At 30.1% G+C, this 27,398-nt stretch overlaps 1 protein-coding gene across 3 annotated transcripts in view; it reads left to right on the plus strand.

Moving 5' to 3' along the window:
- LOC111703864 (uncharacterized) overlaps positions 1–22,524 on the plus strand; it is a 31,015-nt gene extending 8,491 nt beyond the window's left edge. The window contains exons 1-8 of one of the 3 annotated variants that reach the window (XM_023475940.1): positions 4,269–4,368; positions 9,133–9,180; positions 13,013–13,088; positions 18,283–18,346; positions 18,410–18,471; positions 20,584–20,682; positions 21,692–21,741; positions 22,089–22,524. In XM_023475940.1, the coding sequence (XP_023331708.1) occupies positions 18,336–18,346; positions 18,410–18,471; positions 20,584–20,682; positions 21,692–21,741; positions 22,089–22,370 (504 nt within the window). In that variant the 5' untranslated portion in view covers positions 4,269–4,368; positions 9,133–9,180; positions 13,013–13,088; positions 18,283–18,335 and the 3' untranslated portion in view covers positions 22,371–22,524. Of the gene's footprint in view, positions 1–4,268; positions 4,369–9,132; positions 9,181–13,012; positions 13,089–17,561; positions 17,634–18,282; positions 18,347–18,409; positions 18,472–20,583; positions 20,683–21,691; positions 21,742–22,088 lie in introns of those variants that run through there. The other 2 variants (XM_023475939.1, XM_023475941.1) reach the window with 2 other exon arrangements.
- The last annotated feature ends 4,874 nt before the right edge of the window (positions 22,525–27,398 follow it).

A 27,398-nucleotide genomic window follows, 5' to 3' on the forward strand; every position in this document is an offset into this window, starting at 1 on the left:
TTTATATATATTAATTTTCGTATAAATTTGACAAAGTTGTAAATCAATTCTCGAGATAGGAGCATCAGATATAACTTTCATGGGTCGCGATCGAGAGCTAAAGTGATTAGCTTTCAGCCTATACCCCCTTTCATTTTTCCCTTACAGTCCCTTTAAGTTGTAACTGATTCATCTACGAGCTTTTCTGTCTTTGTAAATTTTAATTTTTTATTAAAACAAAACAATGTCAGGGGTTTTCCTGTTGTCATTTTTGGATTCAGATACCTGGTTTCAGATACTGCAGGTTTCATTTATTGGGTTTCATATATTGGGTTTCAGATAATTGGCTTCAGATACTGGGTTCAGATACCTGGTTTTACTTCAGATCCCCGGTTTTAGATACCGGATTTCCGTTAAAGGAGTTTTAAATGCTTGGTTTCGAACACCAAATGTTGTATACCAATACCTGGTTTCAGGTTTTCGATGAAAAAGACTGATTCTCTTAGACGCTCTAAATATATTTTACTATTATACTTAGACGGTCTAAATATATTTTACTATTATACTTTACATTTTCGTAGATTTTAAGAAAGAAATCAGAGAAATTAAAAAGAAAATATAAGAAACCAATTAAACAATATTTCTCTAAAAAAATATTGGTATCTACAAAATTCCTTCACCCCATTAGTGAAACCCGGTTTCCGATACTGGTTTTAATGACATTAAGTTTTGGGCTCTGCAGGGTTTATCAGATATTCTGGGAAGCCAAGTTTAAATCCTAAAATAAAGTTGTAACTAGTGTATTTCAAGTCACTAAGTGTACATTTCTCCTCTAAACTTGACATATAAATCATAAACTAGATAAAATACAACTTTACAAGCTCCATCAGTATACAATGTGGAGAACAATGATAAGCTGGAGTACAAAAGAAAAACATGATTTTTACTGTTTATCTCAGTTTTCATTTTATTTTTAACAAAGAGTTAACAAAATATACAGCGAGAATGACTATCGTTATTAATCAGATTTANAATGCGAAATAACAACATTTCTGTTCACTCTAAAAGCGAAATAACAACATTTCTGTTCACTCTAAAAGCGAAATAACAACATTTCTGTTCACTCTAAAGGTCAATTTAAGTTTTCCAAGATTACTTTAAAATATTGTAAGCATAAGTTTAAGTGACTCTCCATACAAAATGGTAATGCCCGATTCACAATGGAACCCTTGCCATCTTTTATCTGATCAATAATGTGGTAGATAATGTCGTCATTATATGATTATATATTTAGTTCATAATTTTGTATGTATTCATACAGTAAAATTGCGCTAGACACTTTGTATAGAATTTTAATATTTTGATATTCATTTCTTACTTGATCAGACAAAGCTTTATGGGTACTGAGGTGAATCGGCGATCGCCATTTTTGCATCTATTGGAACTGAGTTTTTGTCACAAACTCAAATATTCTTATTCCTATATCTTGGAAACCAAATGTCGTAGACATTAGATATTTCAAACTGTTAATTCTGTTAGATCATATAATCTAAGTTTGAAATATTAAAGGTTTATACGAACTGGTTGCAGAGATATAGAAATTAGAAAATTTGAGGTTGTGGCAAAAACTCAATTCCTTTAAGAAACTGTTCCTATAAGACAAGTTTGGCTGAGAAAAAAAACAAACAATACTGAATGAGAAATAAATTGAATATTATCATTGATTATGACAACATTTTTTAAGGTTGAAAAAACTTTCAAATGTGTATAAAAGTAGTAAAGATTGTTTCTACAAACCTGTCTTTAAACACCACAATCCTTTCCTGTTTTTTTATAATTTATAATAATAGTTATTAGTGAATAAGACCTGAGAGACTGTTTTGATGCGGTATTATTAAGCAATCGATTCCTCTTCTAGAATCATAACAAAATACAAATTATGGAAATTTGAAAGGTAAATATTTCGTGCAATTTTTTTGCCATTTATTTGCAGACATTGTTCAATGGGAATTACATAATACTTTTCGCTATATAAATAATTTTAATATCAATAATGAAGGCAAACGAACAAATTATTTCTTGGTGTACAATACTACGAATCAAAGTAAAAAAGTAAATAAAAAATTATTTATTTATGAAATATAACAAAAACATACAAATTAAGTGTTTCAGGAGGAAATATTTAAAAACCTCTAAAAGTAGAGGTTGTGGGAATATTTCCCCCATTCTAATAAAATATATAAAAATAGAAATATTAAATTATTATTGAATTAAGTGTTTCAAAATTTTACCCAACACTTAAAGGAAAAAATTTTATTTTGGAAATTATTGTGGAGACCTGAAACTTTTTAGCTGAGATTCCCAAATGATCTTTGGATACCCTAAGCTTTTTATCAGAGACTCCTAGATGATATTCAGTGGAACCTTTTTAGGAGAACGTGGAAGTCTCCGACATGATTGCATGGGGTTTTCCAGGTCTTCAATAATACTCCAATGAAGATAATTTCTTCTCAGGCTCGCAACCAATGGGGAGCGGCCAAACGCAGTTACGTGCACATACCGCAATATGAATTATAAGAAGAGAAAGATTAGTATATATTTTAGGGTTAGGTTCGGTAAAGACAATTTCTGGGCCGCACGCTGCGTCTAGGAGAGGCAGGGGGCGATTGCCGCGACTAGGACAGGCTAGGGCACTATAGTTTCAGTAGAAGTAAATATTTCCATTTACTGTTATAGCGCCGATATAAGGATTTATCTCTAATTGAATAAATTTAATCGTTCTAAGCCGTTTTTAGGTTACATGGTGATTGGTTTAAGACGGATATAGATGAGATTAAATGTAAAGGAGGAATAGTTTATACCTGTCACTATAGTTTCAGTAGAAGTAAATATTTCCATTTACTGTTATAGCGCCGATATAAGGATTTATCTCTAATTGGATAATAAGCTAGATAGAAAGATAGATATTACCGCCATGTAATTTCTATTGGTTCAGAATAGACACCAAACACATGGCTGAACTCTGATTGGATCAGGCGCTAATGGACTCGACATAGAGTGAGGGGGCTGAGCGCCGCGGATAGAGCTGGTTTTCCCATTTTCTAATAATTCATTGTGGCATGCGCGCGTAACTACATTTGGCCGCTCCCCAATCAATGCATAATATTATACAATTTGAGCACCCAAAGTCACTATTTTAAATATTTACTTACACATTCTATCACTAGTCAAATTTTGGTGACATCATTGGTCAGACTTTGTGACCTCGTAGCCTCTCCAGTTTAGATTTTACTCAGAAGTATGAGACGAGAAAATTTATCTTGCCAAATATAAATTTTTTTTTTGTTTTTCTCAATAGCTTTTCAATAAGAGGAGTTCTGATTGAAAACATGAACGATTTCGATTTTGCGAGAAATTTACTTTAGTTTAACGTGAGTTCTATGCAGTTTATAGATTCAATTGAACTTTTAAGTTTAATTTAAGTTATTTTTTTTGTCTTTTTCTTTAAGCTATGATTTTGTCATTTAGCCAATTACTCTTTGCATTTGCCTTAATAGACTTCATTTATTTAGTTGCATATTTGGTAATATTTGAGTGCGTGAATCGGCTTCTAGCAGATTTACATCGTTTTATAATTTATGAGGATATTTTATCGTATTTTGATTCAATTATTTCGTAAACTTTAGTACTCGTGTTTTCGTTTAATAAAGTTTATGAGAAGAAGTACAGCTACAGCTACAGCTACAGCTATAGCTACAGCTACAGCTACAGCTACAGCTACAGCTACAGCTACAGCTACAGCTACAGCTACAGCTACAGCTACAGTTACAGCTTTAGCTACAGCTACAGCTACTACAGATACTGCTACAGCTACAGCTACAGCTACATCTACAGCTGCAGCTACAGCTGCTGCTACAGATACTGCTACAGCTACAGCTACAGCTGCTGCTACAGATACTGCTACAGCTACAGATACTGCTACAGCTACAGTTACAGCTACATCTACAGCTGCAGCTTCATCTACAGCTGCAGCTACAGCTATGGGACTGCTACAGATACTGCTACAGATACTGCTACAGATACTGCTACAGATACTGCTACGGATACTGCTACAGCTATAGCTAGTTTTTTAATCTGAAGTACTCTGACCAAAGAAATAGTGGGCTTTTGTGGAGATGGATTTATTTATTATTTTGATTACAAGGATTATTATGGTTACAGTTAAACCGAATAAACAAGTTTAAATAGGTGTTTAAATTGTTTAATTACACATAGAATGGAATGACCTGGATTTCATGCATTAGAAACACAGGACACTGAATGTATATTTTATAAATATATAATATATATATATATATATATATATTTATATGCATCAACTAGATAAAGGTATTTTATCTACACTATATTTCCACGTCCAAAAAGTCAAATGCCTCGTAAGATTTTCTGATTTCAATCTCTAATATGAAGTTGAGCCTAATCTTCCTTGTTTACTGCTGTTCTGACGCAAGTTCACTGCTTTAAAACATCCAGAGTTCTCTACCAACCCTGCACTGGTACCTTAGAAACACATTTTTCCTTCCTGATACGAGAATGATTTAAATTAGCTTATAATGTACTTGCGTCATGAAGAGAAATATCACAAGGATGTTTGGGCTAATATACGTTTGTATCCCGCTAAACAATTCGATCAGCTTGTTCCAGCAAGCAGTTCCTTTCGATCACAATTTGTCCTATTAAACACAAACATTCTCTTCTTCTATACTTTTTGTCGGTAAATGCGTTTTAAATTAAAAAGTATGAAAAAAGAATTCAGTAAGTTCAAATTTTTGGTAAAAAGTCCATCTTAATTTTATGAATATTTGTCAGTGACTAGCTTTGATAATATCAAAATAATATATTCAAAAATATATATCTCTTAATTTTAATGTAATTTATTTAGTTTTGCAATAGTAAATTCACTTATCTATGCAAATCTCAAATTTGCAAGGTTTGCAAGAATGTCTGAACTGTCATAAATGTGCAAAAGCGCAATTTTTCAAACTTTAGGAAATATACATCCTGTAAAAAAATATTTTCGCAAATCAACTTAATCTGGAACCCCTCTCCCGGTTTTTTAGAACTGTTTGTTATTACAAATCTTAATAAGATTAAGATTAATAAGATCAATAATCTTAATAATGGTCTTTTATTTTAATACTTGAAAAATGGCTTACACTATACAAAGCTCAACCGGCTTAACTTTTTCAACTGCATAGTTTGTTAAACAAATTTATTTTTGTCTAAATTTTGTTGGTCGGTGTTTCAACTGAATCAAAAATGACCAATAACTTTTCTATAAATAAGTTTCAGATTTGAAAATTTTTCAATTGATAACCAATTGAAAAATTCATGCAGAAAGATCAAACTTGTCAAATTTTAATTGTCAAGAGTTAAAAAAAAGTTTCCAATATTTTTCCGACCTACTCTTTCAATTTTTCAAAGTTTTCAAACAAACATAATTTTTGAATATTATATTAAAAAATTAAATTAAGAAACAAATTTTAAAAAATGTTGCTAATGTATATTTACAGTGTGTCAAGAGTTAAAAAAAATGTCCTATATTTTTCCGACCTGCTAGACTCTTTGAACTTTTTAAAAACCTCAATAGCACCCTAACCATCTAAGTTATAGGTCTATTTTTCAATGAGTTGGTCTTTAAAAGTTGAACTAGGAACATGTATCACACGTCCCTATCTCAAATCTAAGGGGAAAGTCATAACCATGAAGGCCCCAATCTTCATTTATTTGACATAAATAACACAAATTCGTGATAGGGTTAAGTTAAAAATCAAGATAAAAAAGTATGGACAATTTGATCCTGAAACGTACTTTGCTTGCAAGATTTTCTTAAAAATAATGCTAACCATGAAAATTATCGCTGCAAAGTTACAAAATGACTCTTTTTTATGAAATCATAAAATATTTTCTTTCAAAACATTTGAATATAAGTAAAATGAAAAGATTTCAAAATATTGAATTTAATTAAATCTTAATAATTAGTTGAAATCATTTAAAACTAATATCATTTCAGGATGTTAAATATATCAATTAAAACATTTTTGAAAATTTAAATAAAATCTTGCATGTATGTTTTTTATGATGTTAAAAAGATTAATCATATGAAAATATAATAAGCTTCTTCTTTAACAAAAATGAACTATTTCGGAATTTTGAAAATTTTTCCAACAACTGAAAAACAGCAAAAAGACAAGGCAAAAAAATTTACAGACTCCACAGATATCTATATCAAAAATATTAAGGCAACCCCATTCCTGTCTTCCCATGGATGTACCTAGAAAAACGTTCAAAAAACGCTACATAGATAAAAAGCTAACTCAAATAACTAATAATCAAAAAAAAATAATTCTGAAAGTCGGTCACTCCCTTTAAACATTACCTAATATATGTAAATACGGGTTTGGATGTTGTTGATTAACTTTTTAACTGCCCAGTTCATAATTATAATTAACCTTCTGTTTGTTTAAAATGTGTTCCAACTTTGACGGCAATCATATTCCACATTTTAAAGTCAAACGTCAGTCAGTAGTTTTCATCATAATTTTTGAAAACTTATGACGCACGGACGTATAAATAATATCATGAATTAAATCTATAAAAAATAGAAATAACAAATATAAAATTAGAATTGGAGTAAACCTAAGTTACAATTAGCTCTCTTTATGATATCATCGTTTTCAGTTTGGTTGCATATTTGCTGAATTTGATCTTTTTAAACCCACTACTTTTATACAAAATTTGTATATATATTAATTTTCGTATAAATTTGACAAAGTTGTAAATCAGTTTCTCAAGATAGGAATATCAGATATAATTTTCATGGGTCGCGATCGAGAGCTAAAGTGATTAGCTTTCAGCCTATACCCCCTTTCATTTTTCCTTTACAGTCCCTTTAAACACTAGCTAATATATGTAAATATGGGTTTGGATGTTGTTGATTAACTTTTTACTGCCCAGTTCATAATTATAACCTTCTGTTTGATTAATATTTAACTTTGACGGCAATCATATTCCACATTTTAAAGTCAAACGTCAGTCAGTAGTTTTCATCATAATTTTTGAAAACTTATGACGCTCTTTTATTCCAATAGGTTTGCAACCCTTTCAAATTGTTTTATTTCTCATGGAAATCAGCAAGTTTATCGAATTGGGCAATCCTATCACTAGGAGAACAAAATTTCCAAACTGTGGTTCGTTCCATTTACTTTTTGCATAATGCAAAAAGCATCCTTGAGGTGTCCTATCAGGAAAAATATTCAGCAAAAGTAGTTCGGTAATGTTTTAGAACCTTCACTATTTTTATTCAAAAACTCATGCTCCCGTTAATGTTAATGTTTATGTTAATGTTGAAGATTAATTTCGTCGTTAAGATATTACAATTGACCATTTCCAACCCCTTCTCCCCATTCAAGTTTGAAAATTAAAGTATTAGTATATAAAAATAAAAATTACAATTTATTATCCAATCTAAAGTTCAAAACCTAGTGTTATGATAATTTGATAGAATAGCGATTTTTTGTCTTTACTATAGCGTTTTATCTGATAGCGTTTTATGAGTATGGCGTTTTATCTATGTAGCGTTTAATATGCCTGAGTTTACACTCTTCTTCCTTGTTTAATTATTTAAATCTAAATTTAGTTTTAGAAAATTGACAGGTTTGAATTCTTACCCGATACTTCCATAGATCTATCTATGGATACTTCAAGCTTATTTTAAAACGATAGAAAATTGTTAAAATTGAACTTGCCAAGTCAATAATTTAGAAACTAAGAATAAAAACACTCTGGTATGGAAAGACGACTTTTAGACTCAAGTTTTAACTATGAACAGTCCAAAGAACATGACGCATAGCAATTTTGCAGTTTAAGCAGACTCATTTCACTGAAAGAGTGATTTAATAAGTCACAAATAAAACTATTTTTTTTGCAACAACATCAAATATAATGTCGTCTTCATTTTCCAAAGTTTTCTGGTTCTCCCTAGCTGTATCTAAACATTTTAAAGAGGAAACTCTGTATAGAATAGATATTGATTCTGTAATATCATTTACCATGTAATTAAAAGCAGACCCGGGCAATTAATAATTATAATAGTTGTCTAGTGGTATACAACTACAAGACTACTTTACAAACTACACTTAACAACATTAACAACATTATAACAAGACAGCAGAGGACAATAGAACAAAATAGGAATATGCAAGAGTATAATTAGAATTTCATTAATATTAATCAAACATGAAGACCCATTTCATACTAATGTTTGGTTAGACATTGACAAACTTATTTTTCTAGATGACAATAAAATATCTTGTTTAACAGTGATAACTAGAAAAGTCTGGAATAGAAAGGCGACCTTTAGATTCAAGTTAAGACTTTAAATATTACAATGAACATTATGGCACAGCAGTTGTGCAGTTTAAACAGATACATTTCACTTCATAAGCGATTTGACAGCTTGCTAGTAAAACTTTTTGCTTTGGAACAACATCAAATGCACTTTAGCATTGATTTAGTGTCGTTGTCCTCTACATTTATACTGTAGTACAAAATTAAAGTAAACGAAATCAACATTTATTTTAAATGCTGAGTTATCCGTTCTTTATTTCAAAATAGATCTAATATTTATGAAAACTAATTAAAAAGATATAATTTTAAGGATTTTATATCAGCAACCTTCTGTTGATAGATCGTGAATAATTCTTAAAAGCTGTGAACAGTCTCTTAGTTTGGTTTCACTTGCCATAATATGGTTGCCATAAATACGTTTTCCATAATCACACTTGCCATATAATACTTTTTCCATTATTGTAACACTTTTTCCATAACATTCTTATGTATTTCAAAGTAGAAATTAAACTTTTTTTTATAAATGCAACAAGTTTTCATGAAATGCCCAACTTAATTTTGTTTACTAACTGGTGAAAATCAGAATAGTTGCGTTCCATATTTTCACAATGCAATAACATAAACACATACTTAGCTAATTCATCTTCAGATAGTTAGATATAATTAATTTTGATTTTGGCAAGCATAATTCTGGCAAACTTTTTTTTGACAAATGGAACTGAGCCCTTATTTTTCATATTTCAGATGAACTAAAGATCTGCAGCAGAAGATGAGAGGATGAGAGAATGAAAGGTATTCAAATTTAATTCAAACATCTCTATTCTAAAATTCAAAACCCTTCTCAACTAGGGATGGGCAACTTTGGTTTTTAAATCTTTCGAAATTTTTGTTAAAGGTTGTCAAAAAAACGGAATAGCTTCTCATCTTAAACGATGCCTATTTATATGTAAGAACAATTCGTGAATAAAAAAACGAATATCAATACTTTTTCAACTTTGAATGAAAGCTTTTTGGGAAAATATTTAACCTGAGAAGGGAATTTATTTTTTATAAACTTTTTTTCTTGTTTTCGAATCGTAGAACAAAACTGAGTAACATTTTTTATAATTTTTCCAAATTTTATTTTTCGATCTCAATTTTGACAATTTGGTCATTTAAAACCTCGTTAACATCGTTAGAATTCTAGAATTAATTATCTTAAATTATCTTGGCATTTCCAAATTGTGGTTTTCTTGTTGTGCTTTCAATTACCAAAAATTTCCTGAGGATTTCGACAATTTTGGCTTTTTTTAATAAAATTTAAATCTAAACAAAATTCTTAATATATCCGGTAATATTGACAGCACAAGAAAGGCAGACCACATTTTGGAAATACAGGTTTGTGAGAATTTTGTGGTTTTTGTTTTAAGAATCATACATTTTAAAGTAGATTGACGACTGAATGTCCCAAATAAATTCAAAGATAAAAGACGACTTTCAAGTCGTCTTGCTACTGTAATGTTTTGTGAAACAACTCAAAAATTTAAATAAATCACTAATTCAAGGAAAAATTGTTGACCATCAAAATTTGTCTTTTTTTTTAAATACTACGTAGTACATATATGTGGTTTATAAATACTTGAACAGTTAATATTAGAGCAAATAAATTTTAATGAACTCTCCATTTAAAGAGTGACATTCCCGATTCACAACGGTACTCTTGAAACCTTAATCTGATTAAAGAGGGTTAGATAACGTCGATTGAAAAGTGTTTAATTCTGTTAATTTCTTTTACAGAGTACCACAAATGAAATAATCAGGTTATTTTACTTTATCAGTGAAATATTTGAAGGGTATTGCTGTGAATTAAACATGTCAAAAAATCAATAGAGGGTCAATTATGTCTACAGTCATACCCTTTAAAAAGAAAAATGTGAGACTAGTTCTTCAAAAACGGAAGAAAAATTTAAAAATATGTTTTAAAAAATATCCCCCCTCCTACCCAACAAAAAAGCACAAACAAACACAGACTTAAAACATCAATTAGTTTAGCATAAATCAATATTTCATAAAGTTGTCCCAATTGTTGTGAAAGATTGATGATTTATGAATCTAAAAAGATCAATTGCTTAATTTAGACAAAGATGTTTTCTTGTTCCTTGTTCTTTAATTACTTTACATCCTAGTTAGTTGTTTCAAGTTTAAACATTAAAGTTGGAAACTAATGGATTGTATGTCTGAGTTTACACTCTTCTTCCTTGTTTACTTCCTAGTCAGCTGTTTCAAGTTTAAACATTAAAGTTGGAAACTAATGGATTATATGCCTGAGTTTACACTCTTCTTCCTTGTTTACTTCCTAGTCAGCTGTTTCAAGTTTAAACATTAAAGTTGGAAACTAATGGATTATATGTCTGAGTTTACACTCTTCTTCCTTGTTTAATCTCAGGTACAGGTACTGAGAATTGTCGCTTCCTTTAGACTTCTAAGACTACTACTTCGCATGATTCTGCAAAAATCAAGCATTATCTGCCCAAATTTTATGTGGGACCTCACATTACGCCCAGGAAGGTTTATGGATGATAAAAATTTAAAAAAATAGCCTCCTACAAAATTTTAATTTCATCAAATTTTAAAAATCCACGTTTTTTTGTAAACAATGTATACAAAGAGAAAATGTTCACAATTGAAATAGAAGGTGGGCGCGAAGCACCCTGAAAGCCATGTATATTTAAATGTATCACATGACAAATAACTTCCATTTATAGGCAATGCAAGAAATCAAGAAATAACATTGTAAAGTTGATAATGTATAATATGTTGGCTTGGCATAGAATTAATTAGAATTTTAACATAGCTTTTTAATTGCAGTATCGTTTCGTTTATGTGCATTAGGAATTCTAAGAGTGTAATTTGATAAACCTTGAAATGTTAATTTCAAGAAAAAAAACTCAAAAAGACTTTTGTTCTTGCAGTGAGACCCATAAAATATGAAATTTGAATATGACTGGTAGCCTCAAGTTTTTATCTCAAATAATCCTATGAAAACAATTGTTCAACGTGTATGCAGGCCATTTTCAAGTTGATTTTCGTGTAACAAGAAAAATTATTTTCAATTTAAAACAACATTAAAAGAAAATTATATTGCATAAATGTTGTTTTTGTATCCCACAGTTTTATGTGTACAACTGTGTATACTGTATATGCAGTAATCTATTATTAAAGGGACTGTAAACGTAATTTCATGTGACCATCTTGGCATGTCTGACTCCCAATGGAACCTTTAAAAGCTTTGTCTGATTAAGATTAAGTGATATAGTCTAGTTCTTTTTCAGATACATTTTTTTCTAAATTTTATAGTGGCATTTATGAGTCTTAACGTTTTGAATATTAAAATCTACATTTTCTTCTTCGATCTTGGTTCGATTTAGATTTATTCTAGTTTTGAAGCTGGGAAATATATTCCTGTTAATATTTCTACCTCTCTAATCATTTCTCATTCTGAATTCAGGTTCTACTATATAGTACACTCTAACATACTAATGCAGTGCAATTTATCATACAATTTATTCGCGGCTAGAAGACAAATAACTTGTTTCTATTAGTTTTCAAACATTTATTCATTTGTATGTAATATGTATGTATTGTATAACTTTAGCTTGGGAACACAGCTTTGTTGGAAGAACATTTCCGTATTTCTACCGAATTCCCAAATCGAAACTTAGGGCAAATCGGTCAACGGGTTATAAACCTATGATCGGACATCTAAACAAGCAGACAGACAGAGATTACTACTTTATATATTCTATGTTATAAAGGTTATATTTTTTATTGTAAATGTCACACTTTAGTGTGTCCCCAATCTGACTCTTGAATTTGCATCCTCACTATTTATCATTCTTATTAATATTTCAATATTAGTGGATCCCTGTAAGTGCGTTCTCAAGCACCAACGGTGGACATTTATTTATCCGAGCTGTTCCAACCTTTGCGGTCCTAGTTTGGACTGTACCACCAATTCACAATTACTAAATTATGAAATATAATGACTTATTTTCAATAATAAGAGTTCATTTTTTTCTCAACCTGTTTCTTTAAACGCCATTTTATTTTCTTTGAAATTTTTGTTACATTTTTCGTTGTTATTATTAAATAAAAAAAAGATTTTTGAAATTTATCTCCAAAATGGACAATCCGGGGTAATTTTAAAAATCAAATTATATCTCTTTTTTAACATTTTTAAACTGTAAAAACGTTCTACAGGTCTCAAATGAATACTAAAAAAATCTTTAAAATACTGCACTCTCATATCAACTCCTATATCTAGCCGGTCACTCTCTTTAAACTTTTGAATTAAACTGCCAGATATGTTCATAATAAACCACAAACTCATATTTTTTTTCGGAAATGAATAAAATAAATACGTTTTAGCTGTAATATTCAGCTCTTACAGCTTTTGAAAAAATTCTAGAATGGTGATTTTAGCGATTAATCAAAAAAACTTCAAATATTTATTTGACACCCTTTCTTAATTTTTGTATTTATAACCCAAATGAAATGAATTTAAAGTACCACTACAGTCAAGAAAAACTGAAATTACAACAAATGTACAGGCCAAAGAGATGCCATATCACATATTCATGTTTAGACTGTGTGGTTTTGTATGAGAATGTACGGGAACTGTTTTCTTCAACTTGTATCCAGTATCATTCTAGTTACATCAGGTAAACATAGTAAATTCAGGCAAAAATTTGTAAATTCCGGTACACCCTTGGTAAATTTTGCTATATCTTGGTAAAATATATTGAAACTGGTAAATTCACGTTACTTGTATGTAAGTTCTCGTAAACATTTGGTAAATTCTGGTAAAAAATGGTAATTTTTGGTAAAAATTGGCACATTATAAAACAATAGCTAGAGTGCCCGGCGTTGCCAGTGGAGTAATAAAAACACATGGACATTTTTATAAATTTTGAAAAAAATAGATAATTTTTTAGAATCTCTTACCCCTGGGGTACTACAGGGTTCCCGTCAAAAATATCATAAATTTGTAAATTCTGGTAAAAACTGGTAAATTATTATTTTTAGACGTTGGCAAATCCTCGCGAGATCTTATAAAATATTTGTGTTAGTAAAACAGTAAACAATGCTGCAAAATAAAAGAAGCCGGTACCACTTTTTATAGCTTAACATAACAATGAACTCTGGTATTTCCTTTTAGTAACTTCTAATAACCCTCAAAATGATTCAAGTATCATTTAAACCATTTCTGCTTTTATCGTAAATGTTAAATTATAAATTGTAGATAATTGAATTGTTTATTAAAAATATTTTATGCTAACCAAAGAAAATTATTCCATATTTCACATTTTTTTTCTTGGAAAACGAAAAATTTCTTTCTTTCATGACATTAGATCTGAAAATTGCAGTATCTCTGCAACGAGCATTAAAGTGTCATTACTTCGTGCACTGCTGCAGTGAAATAACAGTTTACATTTTAAATTCTGCTTAAAGAAAATACGCAAAGTACAAATTTATTTTTTTATTTTTGTTTCGTGTAAAAAGTTTTGCAAAATTAAATTATATTAATTATTTATTATAGAAAAGTAAAATGGAAATTTGATTAAATAATTTTTTTATGGTTTTATATTAAAACATACCAAATTCCAATTATAATTGGAACTTTTTGATTATTACATTAAATTACTCGCTAGCGGGAGGCAACCCTTGAATAGTTAAAGGATATATCAAAGGATGTTTAACCCTTGAATAGTTAAAGGATATATCAAAGGATGCATAACCCTTGAATAGTTAAAGGATATATCAAAGGATGTATAATGCATGAATAGTTAAAGGATATATCAAAGGATAACCCTTGAATAGTTAAAGGATATATCTAAGAATGTATAATTCTTGAATAGTTAAAGGATATATTAAAGGTATAACCCTTGAATAGTTAAAGGATATATCAAAGGATGTATAACCATTGAATAGTTAAAGGATATATCAAAGGATGTATAACCCTTGAATAGTAAAAGGATATATCAAAGGATGTATAACCCTTGAATAGTTAAAGGATATATCAATGGATGTATATAACCCTTGAATAGATAAAGGATATATCAAAGGATGTATAGTATAACGAGAAAAACTATTTATTACTAGTAAATTGAGTATTGGAAAATATAATGGTTGGTTACATTAACAAATTAGACGGATAAGATATTCACCATATTTACTCATTCGTACTCAATTCTGCTTAATTGTACTAAATTGTATTTAATTGTACTCAATTGTATTTAATTGTACTCAATTGCATTTAATAGTACTCAATTGTGCTTAGTTGTACTAAATTGTATTTAATTGTACTCAATTGCATTTAATTGTACTCAAATGTATTTAATTGTACTCAAATTTACTTGATTGCATTTAATTGTACTCAATTGTACTTAAATGTTCTCATTGTCCTCATTAACGCATTTTCTTTCGGGTTTTTAGTAATTTATAAAAATTGATTCTTGAGAGCAGAGATAAGAAAGTGCAGAGATATATCAAATGCTATATATATTTATATATGTGATATTTTCTACAACATGTTCCATTTTGTATAACTTGAGTTCACGATGTACTTGACCAATATTCAGGGATATTTAAGGATCCTTTAGATATGAAACAAAAACTTTCAAAAATAGACTAAATTCATAAAGTTTATGTTTTTTATGTTTAAATCAGAGTATTTCTTAAAAATTTGTAAAACTTAACCCCTGAATGGCTATTTTATGCAACAAGATGTGGTTAGATGGCAGTCAAAAACATTTTGCAAGAATACAGCATGTCGTGCTGGTACGACTTTAGGCCATACTTAGCTCAGTCCGTAAAAGCTGATTAGACGTCTGTATATATTTATCTATCTAGTCTGCGCTTGAGTGGAAGCCTTCAGAATGGGCAATACATCCCTGTGTTTTTTTAAAGAGCGAATTTGTGCTCTGTCTTGGCAATTATACACCGTGAAAACGTTTTATGGGTATATATATAGATAGGTTAGGCCAGGATAGATAAAAAGAACAGGACAAAATAGAACAGGACTAAATAGAACAGTTCTAAATAGAACAGTTCTAAATAAAACGTTTTTCAATAGAACAGGACTAAATAGAACCGAACTGAATAGAACAGAACTAAATAGAATGGGACTAAATAGAACAAAACTAAATAGAACAAAACTAAATAGAACCGTTCTAAATAGAACAGTTCTAAATAGAACAGTTCTAAATAGAACAGTTCTAAATAGAACAGTTCTAAATAGAACAGTTCTTAATAGAACAGTTCTAAATAGAACAGTTCTATATAGAACAGTTCTAAATAGAACAGTTCTTAATAGAACAGTTCTAAATAGAACAGTTGTAAATAAAACAGTTCTAAATAGAACAGTTCTAAATATAACAGGACTAAATAGAATTCAGGATTAAATAGAACAAAACTGAATGGAACAGGGCTAATAAGAACAAAACTAAATAGAACAGGACTAAATAGAACAGTTCTAAATAGAACAGGAATAAATAGAGCAGGATTAAATAGAACAAAACTAAATAGAACAGGACTAAATAGAACAGTTCTAAACAGAACAGTGCTAATAGGAACAGAGCTAAATATAAGAGGGTCAAATATAACAGGACTGAATAGAACAAAGCTCAATAGAACAGGACTTAATAGAATAGGAATGAAAAAACATAGAACTGGACTAAATATAACAGGACTAAACAGAACAGGACTGAACAGAACAGGATCAAATAGAACAGGACTGAATAGTACAGGATTAAATAGAACAAAACTAAATAGAACAGGACTAAATAGAACAGGATTGAATAGAAAACGACTAAATATAACAGGAATAAAAAGAACAGGAGTAAAAATAAGAGGACATAATAGAACATTACTAAATAGAACAGGGCTAATTAGAACAGGGCCAAATAAAACATAACTAAATAGAACAGGACTGAATAGAACATGACTAAAAAAACAGGACTGAAAAGAACAGGACTAATTATAATAGGACTAAATAGAACAATTTTAAATAGAACAGGACTGAATAGAACAGGACTACATAGAACAGGACTGAACAGAACAGGACTGAACAGAACAGGACTGAACAGAACAGGACTAAATAGAATAGGGCTAACAAGATCAAATAGAACAGGGCTAAATAGAATAGAATTAAATAGAACAGGACTAAACATAACAGGACTAAATAGAACAGGGTTAAATAGAACAAGATCAAATAGAACAGGACTAAATAGAATAGAATTAAATAGAACAGGATTAAATAGAACAAGACTAAATAGAACAGGACTAAACATAACAGGAATAAATAAAACAGTTTTAAATAGAACAAGACTAAATAGTACAGGACTAAATAAAACAGGACTTAACAGAACAGGACTAAATAGAACAGGACTAAATAGAACAGAACTAAATAGAACAGGACTAAATAGAACAGGACTAAATAGAACAGGACTAAATAGAACAGGACTAAATAGAATAGGAATAAAAAGAACAGGATTAAACATAACAGGACTAAATAGAACAGAGCTAAATAAAACAGGACTAATAGGACAGGACCAAATAGAACAGGACTAAATATAATAGGACTAAACTAACTCTAACTAACTGAGTATCATATTTTAAATAAATTAATGGAAAAGGGCAAAATTAAGTAATTAATTAAAATTTCAGTTTTGCATAATGAGTTTGGTCGACCACAAGGGAAACTAGGAATTTGAAAAAATATTTGAAAAATTTTGCAAGAATTAAAATGGAAAATGAAAATATTCTCTTTATTAATATTGTCTGTTTAGTGTATAATTATCTATAATAAAATGTTAATATTCTCTTTCTTAATGTATAATTGCTTAGGATAAAATGTTAATATTCTCTTTCTTAATGTATAATTGTCTTTAATCAAATGTTAATATTCTCTTTCTTAATGTATAATTGTCTTTAATCAAATGTTAATATTCTCTTTCTTAATGTATAATTGTCTTTAATCAAATGTTAATATTCTCTTTCTTAATGTATGATTGTCTTGAATCAAATTTTAATATTCTCTTTCTTAATGTATAATTGCTTTGAAAAAGTGTTCATTTTATTGAGATAAAGCCCTTGAAATATGGACATCTAAAAACGACAATATTTATTGAAATTTAAACAAATTTTTTTACGGCACATGATTGCAATATGAAACCTCCCAAGCTCCTTAATGGAGCCGATTAAAGGTATTCCTGAAACCAAGAAATATAAAAAATTGTCTTTACAAAGCTAAATGACTCAAATAGTTTTTACACAGTAGGACTCGTAAAACTGTGGAAACATCAAATAAATATAAAATTGGTTGAATGTCGTCTTCCTATTCCACAGTTTTATTAGCCCCATTGTATGAAGGAAGTACACTTTAACCATGAAAGCTCAAAACTAATTACTTAAACTTCATTAAAATTTACTACAGTCATAATCAGAAAGCTCCGTAATTAATTTACAGTTAATGAGGCGACTTTATAGTTTAAAAATATATCTCCAGCAAATTCAAATGCTCAAAAAAGGCAGACCACATTTTGGAAATGGCAGGAATAGGACTATTTAGTGATAATCATTTTATGAATCATATTTGCAAAATTAGATTGTAAAATCGTCTGATTAATTGTAAATAATTAATTTAGGGTCTTTCTATAAATTATGACTAAATATGAAGCGTAAAAAGGTAGCAATTAATTGTATCAAAGAAAAACAGTTTAATTTCATTTGTGAATATTGAATAGGTATATAATCAAAACATATTGAAACAGAATGGAATTCAATCCATTTTCAGGGATTTGTGACAATAACTGTTTCTTTTCTAAAATTTATAAATAAACTTTAAATGTTTAGGTGGAGTGCAGGGGTCCCCAATAGGGGAGAGGGGATCTGGCCCCTACTAAGAAATGAAGATCAGGTAACATAAAAATTAAATTTTAATTTTAAAATGAAAAATTTAATAAGTTATATTTGTTTTTAGACTGATTGCACTCTCACTCTTGTTTATACTAATAGCTCCAGTAAACCCCTACATCATGCTATGTAAGATACTTTTTGCTATTTTTTTTAAATAGTTTATTTTTCATCGTCATACATCATCTGTTTTCTTCGAAATTTTTCTCTTCTAAACTCTGAAATGGACAGACAACTTTTAGAATCAAGTTATGAGTATAAGTAGTCCTAGGATTGTGGGACACAGCAGTTGTGCAGTGTAAACAGACCCATTTCACTCAATTAGTGATTTAGTATTCGTCTTGTAAAATTATTTGCTTTGTAACAACATCAAATACACTTCAGTATTGCTATAAAGTCGTCGCCCTTTTTCAGAATTTTCTGGTTTTCACTGTATTCTGCTTTTTTATTCCCAATTACTATTCTGTTCTTTTTCAAATTTATTAATCTGTTTTTTAACTTGCAGATATGTTCTCTCTTTTTTTTAAATTATCAGTATTTAAAATATTCTATTCGACATTAGCCTATAACTACTTTCCTCAATGAATGATAAATTTAAAAAAAAAACAAGGAAATTATATTCATCTCTCATCAGGCACAAACTTTAAAGGTACTGTTGTGAATCAGATAACCTACTCTGTAAATGAAGTGTCACTAAAAATTATGTCGACAGTGGTGGTGGGACCATTTAGCACGTTTGTGATAAAAAAAAACTTAAAACCATTTTGCTCGCGTCAGAGAAGGGTTCTGCATTATCTCTCAAGTCAGCCAAATATAAGAAATTAAGAATCACAAACCAGAGGTTCTTTTTAGTTCTAGAACATAGCTTAATAAGGGGTTTTAATTTCATCCGAGCCTGTGATTGTGACTTCCATGACTGAGGTGGCTGAGTTGAAAAAGAATGATCCAAAAGTGAATAAATGTCAGATTTGTTTTTCACACAACGTTTTTGCGTAGATAAATTTCCTAGCGGAAGCGAAATCGGGTAAAAACAAATTAAGCAATCATTGAATTTAAAATCGTAGAAGTAGTAACATTTTATAAGACTTTTTTCAGACAATTTTCAACAATTTTCAAAACATTAAAAACTTTAAAATGACCAGTAGTTAGTGGGTTGAGGCACAACTTTTGATAAAATTGAAAATTCGACCAACTTTGTTGATCTCTGATTTTGTTTAACCCTAAACAGGCTGGAGGAGCGTTTGGCCCCCCCCTGTAGTTCTTTTTGTTCTAGCCCTCTCATTTTTGACACTATCACCGTGAAATTTGTGACTTTCAATAAATATTAATTTAAAGGATTTTTTGTTAAAAAATTTTAATTTGGGTAGGGTAAAAGGTGGAAAAAAGTCCGGTCTGTGAAAAACAAAATCTAAAATAGCCCATAACTTTTTTGTGACTAAAGCTACAGATCTAAAAACTTTATTTTTGTAAAGCCCTTGAAAAATTCATGTAGAAACAAGAGTCATTTTTTATATATTTGTTTAAAACAAAAAAATATTTTTTTCATTTTTTCACTCTTTATAGGCATTTTTTTCCACCCTCCCTAGCATCTAAACTATTAAAGTTATAGGTCTAATTTTATTCTCTGAGCTGCCATAAAAAATTGGGCTATGGACATGCACTTCAACCCTATACTTATTCTCTAAGGCCTTTTTCTAGGGGGGGGGGCGCCAAACACCCCCCCCCAGGCTATATGTAAATTCAGACCCCCAGCCTTTGTAGGGTCAAACGGTTTCGCTGACCTGTCTTTAAAAAATCAAAAAAATAAACATCACAATTTTTGTTGTAGGTTTGATTGAACATTTTTTGTGGCGTACTAATATTTTTTAAAACTGTCAAATAAACTTCGAATGTTTGACAAAAATCTGTTCTCTGAACTCGAAGCTTCTCTAGTTTTAATTTATACGCCAAAGTATGAGGAAAGGATATTTTGAAGCCTGACGGTGAAACCCTTCTATATTTCAAAATAGATTTTTGTATCAGCATAAGTCATAGTTTAAAATATTTAGGGCGTCGTGTATAACATTGTGTTGTAAAGATACATTCGTTAATAATTTGTGTTTGTGCAAAAACTGAAAAAAATAAGAATCACAGATTCAAAGTTAAAGATTAATTTAATTCTGTCCATATAGACCCTCAGAAATCAAATCCCTTAGTAAATTACCTTCATGTTTATTGGTTCTAACTGTAAATATATTTCAGCAACTAAGCTGACCTGCTTCTCTGAGGCCCAGGGGGATAAGAGTAAGGATTGCGACAAAACTAGAGGATTCAGAACATGCTTTACCAGATACGATAGTAGTGAGTATTGTTTTATTCATTATTTTGATTGCAGGTATACATGCAGACAGGTAGAAAGGTAGACAAGTAGACAGGTAGACAGGTAGACAGACGCGAACCGTTTTCCACAAAAATGTAGACTTTAGAGTTGTATGTTGTAACTTTATTACTTAAAAAGAATAGGCTGTTTTAAACATTTTTTCAACGGAACTTTCTGAACTTTTTAAACTCATTCAAAATGAAAGAGATAGAAATTAGAACATTACAATTAAAGAGTTGTAGTGCAAAAAATTAGAAGTCTTCTTTTTGTTTGTTTGTCTATGAATTTATCCAACTAGCTTTATATAAGATTTAATAGACGCCAATTACCATTTCATTCAGCTGTCTGAGATTAGAAACAATAAAGACGACTTTTTATTAATAATTCTTTGATCCTTAATAAGCCTTTTTCAAAGTACAAGCCTACAAATAAACAAAGAGAAGCTGTTTTTTTTACAACAAGTATTTTTGCTGTTTAAAAGCTTGGTAAAAATTTGAATAGAAAGCCATCTTAATTGTTTTACTAAATCAGACAACAACTGTATCTCTTGTTATGTGATTGTATCAGACGAAAATAACAAGATGTAATAGACGCCATTTGCATTTCATACTGTGGTCAAGTGTTTGTATCTGATGATTGAAACACACTAAAATGACAGCCGTTTGCTTTTTTAAACTGCGGTTATGTGTTTGTATATATCTACTGATCAAAACTCACTAAAATGGTAGCCATCTGCTTTTTCATCCTCATGGTCTCTTTCTCTTGGTTGTATTAAAGAGTTTATTTCTACATTAATTTCAAAGTAAATGTAAAGAAAATTCTAAAGGGGAATATTTTCCTGAATTCTTCCAACTTTCTTGTAAAGAATCAAGCCGCGATATCAAAGACTACAAAAGGAATTAACTTCTATTCATTTGTTTTGAACTTCTTTTTATAATTTTTCGGTGAAAGTAAAAAAAGTAAAAATATTACGCTTTTGTTTATTTTTAGACGAGAAGGTTACTGGAAGGGGTTGCTCAACAAAAAAGTCTAGCTTCAAGGATTGTCTCAAAACAATTAATAACACTGATTAAAACAAATTTTTAACTATGATGATGTATAGCATGACTTAAAGAGAAAAGAACTTGTTAGTTTGAATGAATCTAAATATAATCCTTTACTCAAATTTATCAAAAATTTAATCTAAATTGGTATTCAGTCAGCGTGCATTTGATTTGATTGAAAAACGTAACATTACAAAATTGAATTTACAAATCGTAATTTGTCCAGTATTTTAACATTTTTTATGAGAAGATATCGATTGAACACTTGCTGTAAACATAATAAGAGAATTTATGAAAAAAAACCCGCAAAATACTAAATTTAATAGATTAGAGACATGTTTTAGGAGTGTGAGACGCACAGCTATGGAGAGGTTACGGAAAAGTTTTGCTACTGTACTGAGCATCATTGTAATCAATCCAATTCATTTCAACCATCCTCCCTCATCATTGTACTCTCCCTTTTCTTTATCCTTACCTTTCCATTCCATTGCAGCAACCCTAGTCAGTCCCATATCAACAGCAGTACACAACACAACTCAAGGCATCTAGTGACCAAATCTAGAACTTCTAATTTCAAAATGGCCGCAAGAACGGAAAGCTTAGAACAGCTGCTCGTGCTTCAGTGAAGAATGCACACAAGCACTAGTGATTTAAGAAAAGTTAGATTTTGTTTAAAACAGAAACAACCAATGCCGATAAAGATCAAGTTAGAAAATATTTTTTTGTGTGTGTTAACCTTTGTGAATAAATATATCTCAATTCTTGAGAACTTTAAAGAGACATGACTCCCGTCGTTATGCAAATCAAGTCATTGTGTTTAAATTCAAATTTTACCGGAAGTTTAAAAGTATATTTTACCTACGTTTTCCTGACATTCTATTTTAGTATAATTGTCTAGTTTGAATAATATGTATAAAACTTTAGAACATAAAGGCATTACTCAGATCTTTGGTTTATGTGGGCTGATTAAATTGATTATAACATGCTTATTTTTTCTTAGAAATTTATATTTTTTCAATATTCATTTTAGAAGTTATCTTTAATTCAATGTGAATTTTAACATTAAAATTATTATACAGAAATGTTAGCCTGCATGTAACCAATAATCTGAGAAAAAGATACGTTGGTTTAGATAAAATACTTTCATTTACACATTTTTAAAATTTAAAATCAATATTTTAATCTGTTACACCAAAAAAAAACTCTTTTCTACTCGACAAATTAACCCTCTCCCATTCCCCCAACATAAGAATGAATAAAAAAATCTTTGTATTTTGTTGTTCGTTGTAGTTTAAAATATTGTTGAAAATAACAAAATTTAACCGTGTTTTTACTTACTGAACATTTATACAGAATTAGCTTTGTCTCTTCAAGTCAATGTTTTTAATTTTTAAACTGATTAATTTTAATTCCTTTTTAATTTAATTTTAAATTTTAATTGTAGTTTCTCTCCAAAATTGCGCATTCAATTCCTAATGCAGGAAAACATGTAGGAATTATCAAAATTTTAAACCTAGAAAAGCGACAATATCTTCCACATCGTTGATCAGATAAAGGTTTTAAGGGTACTGAAGTGGATCTGGCTTGGCATGGAGGGTCACTTGAAATAACGCGTTACAGTCTCTTTACATACAAATGACTTCAGTCTTTCAGTTTTTAAACTTCACATTATTAAAAATGAATTATACTAAACATAATGTTTCACGTTTTGGTAGTTAAAATACGCTGAACAATCTATATATATATATACTTAGCTTGGGTGTCTGGTTGTTTGTTTGTTTGTATCCTATAAACGTCAAAACGGATAACCGATCGGTCCCAAATTTTTTGTGGGACCTCAGGAAAGATTTATTGATGATCGAATTTTCAAAGATTTGAAAATTTTGAAAATTATTTTGATAAAATCCGCGAAATGTTTTGTTTGCTTTGTTGTACAAACTGGTATACCTTTGTCTGGGAAACTTGGAAACTAGCAAACAAGCAAAGCTCTACTCCTTGGAAAGCTCTATCTGTGAAACAAGGAAACCTCTATCTAGGAAATTAGGAAATCTCTATTTGTGTAACAAGGAAACCTCTATCTGGGCAACTACGAAACCTCTATCAGGAAACAAGGAAACCTCTATCTGGGCAACTAGTAAACCTCTATCTGGAAACTGGAAACAAGGAAACCTCTATCTGGGCAACTAGAAAACCTCTATCTGGAAACAAGGAAACCTCTATCCGGGCAACTAGAAAACCTCTATCTGGAAACTGGAAACAAGGAAACCTCTATCTGGGAAACTAGGAAACCTCTATCTGGAAACAAGGAAACCTCTATCTGGGCAACTACGAAACCTCTATCTGGAAACAAGGAAACATCTATCTGGGCAACTAGTAAAGCACTATCTGGAAACAAGGAAACCTCTTTCTTGTCTATGAAACTTTAATCCGGGAAATTAGGAAGTTAGGGGACTTTTACTTTTTAAAGGTTACCCAAGACCAATTTTGCCTACAAAACATCCAGACCGCAGCAGAGAGGAACGCCCACTCTACTGAAGTATTTGAATCAGTTTTATTGTTGTACAGTATACACTGTACATATACCGGTTTACAATCAGGATTCTATGTATATAATTTATCCTTCTCCAGGGTCCCTGCAGTACAGTAAGGAGTATAAGACCAATACAATAATAAACCACCCTTTTTAGTTTTACCAGATAAATGAAGAAAAAAGTTTAAACATTGTAATTAAAATTTAATGAGGGTTTAAAACTCTGTTTAAAACATATATAAAGTCTGTAGATCAAACACATTTGAATAATTTAGTTTTCAAGGATTTCCTGTAAAGACCAACTTCAAATAGAAACCGTATACATAGGGCCGTTTCGGTAACCGGAAGTTAAAGAAAATCCACGAAAATTACTATAAACAACAAAATGAACAGTTTCGTGAACTTGTATGATCAAAATTCATTAAAAAAAAAAACAGATTTTTTTTAGAGAAAGAAGTGCACTACTAAAGTACGCAGCCCTTCTCAGATACAATTTTAGAAATTAACCTAAAGTTTTAAATATTTTCAAAAGAAAGTTGATGGGGGGTTAATTTTCATTTGATTTACTTTGTAACCAGGCGCTGTTGATTTTGTTTTATAACTGAACTAGCCTTATAGGGCGCTTCGCGTCCATCTTCTAAATTAATTGTGAACATGTTCTCTTTTGTACATCGTAAAACAAAACAAAAATAATTCGCGGATTTTCACAAAAAATTTTGTGGATTTTTAAAATTTTCAAGTTTAATAAAGATCAAATTTTGATGGAGAAAAATATTTGAAATTTTGATCATTCATAAACCTACCCTGTGATGTCCCACAAAAAATTTTGGCCCGATCGGTTTAGCCGTTTTTACGTTTATTGGATACAAACAAACAGACAGACAGACAAACAGACACCCAGACAGACAAGCCAAATTTATATATAGATTACAGGGCAGTGTACTCATGATGAGTACTCCTTACTTTGTTGGTTTATACTGAATTATTATTATAATTTGTTCTTTAAAAAGGTTAGGATGGTTTATAGTGTACTCATTAATATGCAAATGTACACTGTGTTACGCGTCTCTAACTCAAATGTTCTGCCTTATCTCATTGCAACCTGACGTTGTATACCTGGACATTTCAAACTAAAGATCAAATTGTCAAATTTTAAAAATAAAAGGTTGAAACCGTTAGATTGCCAAAATATAGGAAATCGAAAGCGAGCGTTTAAGGGGAATTATCATTCCTTTTCATTTAAAAAAGTCATTGATAGTCAATTTTATATGGATGAAAGTACATGTCTTACATGATGTAATGTTAATGATACGAAAATAGGTAGGGAATACAAATATTAAGGTTCGGGTTTCAAAATAATCTTGAAATTATATCCTACGTAAGGAATAAAAAAATAAAAATTAAATTTTTCATCTTCACATTTTGGTTTATCATGTTNACATCAAAACGGGGGGATTATACAAATATCAAACTTTATTTCTGTCCAACTAAATCAGCTCAGATTTCAATTACTTTCTCAATAAATTTTATTTCAGCAAAGTTTTAAAAGAAAAAGAAAATGTTTCAGCTGGAAATCTGTCTCAGTTTTGTGCCTTCTAAATAATAAAGCTCTTTGCTCACATATATTAATATGTTGGGTATAGCTGGCCAAACACCTGGACCAAATTTCCCGACATTTTTTAAGGAAATTCCTGGGGTAACAAAGGCTAAATAAATTTGAATTTTTTTTTCAAAATTAGATCTTTTCTCAATATTATAATTTGTTTAATTAAACGAGCAACTCCGGTCACTTTAGTTAGTTATATTATGATACTTGATATATTATAATATTTGAGTGGTTCACCAGCAAATTCAATTTTTGTTAGCCCTGAGACAGGATTTTATAAATTGGACTGAACGCTTCGCGTCCATNAAAATATCAAAGTATAGGGATCAGACAATGTGTATTCGTTGCAAGAACTAATGGTTCAATTAAAAAAGAAAAAATGTAACGCCTTAATTTAAAACAAGAAATATTATATAGCAAGTTGTTAAAAATGCCAAAAAATAAGTGTGTTGCCTTTAATAGAAAATATTTAATCAAATCTCACGTATTTACGATTTATAATAAACCCTCAATATGTCTAGCAGACACAGAGCTCCTAATGTCTACGATATTGAGTTCAAAAGGTTTGTAAATCAGGATTCAGAATATGTGGCAAAGACTCAATTCCTTTCTAGTTTCAACTGTTTTTTTTACATCAATTGTAAAAATAAATGAATAATATCAACATATACATATATGTTACCCTTGTTGTATGCTTGATATAAAACTAAATGCAGAAAATCTTGTTATTTATGGTATCATATTTTCAAGTTAGATTTTATCCCCCAGCTTTATCTTCATGTTTTTATTCCGGGTTCGAATATCAGATTTTAGACATAACTCTCATACCATTTACTACAGTCAGTCTAACCATACAGTGAGAATCAGAAAACAGTGGAATTCTACTAGTCATCTTTTTCCTTTCGTAATTTGCTGCTGAACTTATTCTAAAGAATTAAGGATTCTAAATATTTTTAAAGATATTTAAGTTACAACAAATGCAAATTACAAAATTCCTGAACAGTTCTTCAGTAAGATGAAGAATAAAGACGACATTATTATTTAGTTTTCTGGTTCTAACTTTGGATAACACAGATGGATCAAGATTATCTTGTTCACGAATTTCTTGACATGTCAACTGTAAAACGAACTTTTTTCTTGTATTACAATTATTTTTCAGTGTTAAGTATTCACTGTTCAGTATTAAGTGTTAATTCAGATTCAGTGTTCAGAATTTACTGTTCAAAATTCACTGTTTAGTATTTACTGTTCAGTATTGACTGACCAGTATTCGCTGTTCAAAGTGTTCACTGTTCACAGTTTTCACTATTCACAGTATTCACTATTCACAATATTCACTGTTCACACTATTCACTGTTCAGTATTCACTGTTCAGTATTCACTGTTCAGTGTTCACTGGTCAGTATTCACTGTTCAGTATTCACTGTTCAGTATTCATTGTTCACAGTATTCACTATTCAGTATTCACTGCTTTGTATTCACTGTTCAGTATTCACTGTTCAGTATTCACTGTTCACA

Source organism: Eurytemora carolleeae, unplaced genomic scaffold (assembly GCF_000591075.1).
Source record: "Eurytemora carolleeae unplaced genomic scaffold, Eaff_2.0 scaffold401, whole genome shotgun sequence".
Taxonomy (NCBI): domain Eukaryota; kingdom Metazoa; phylum Arthropoda; class Copepoda; order Calanoida; family Temoridae; genus Eurytemora; species Eurytemora carolleeae.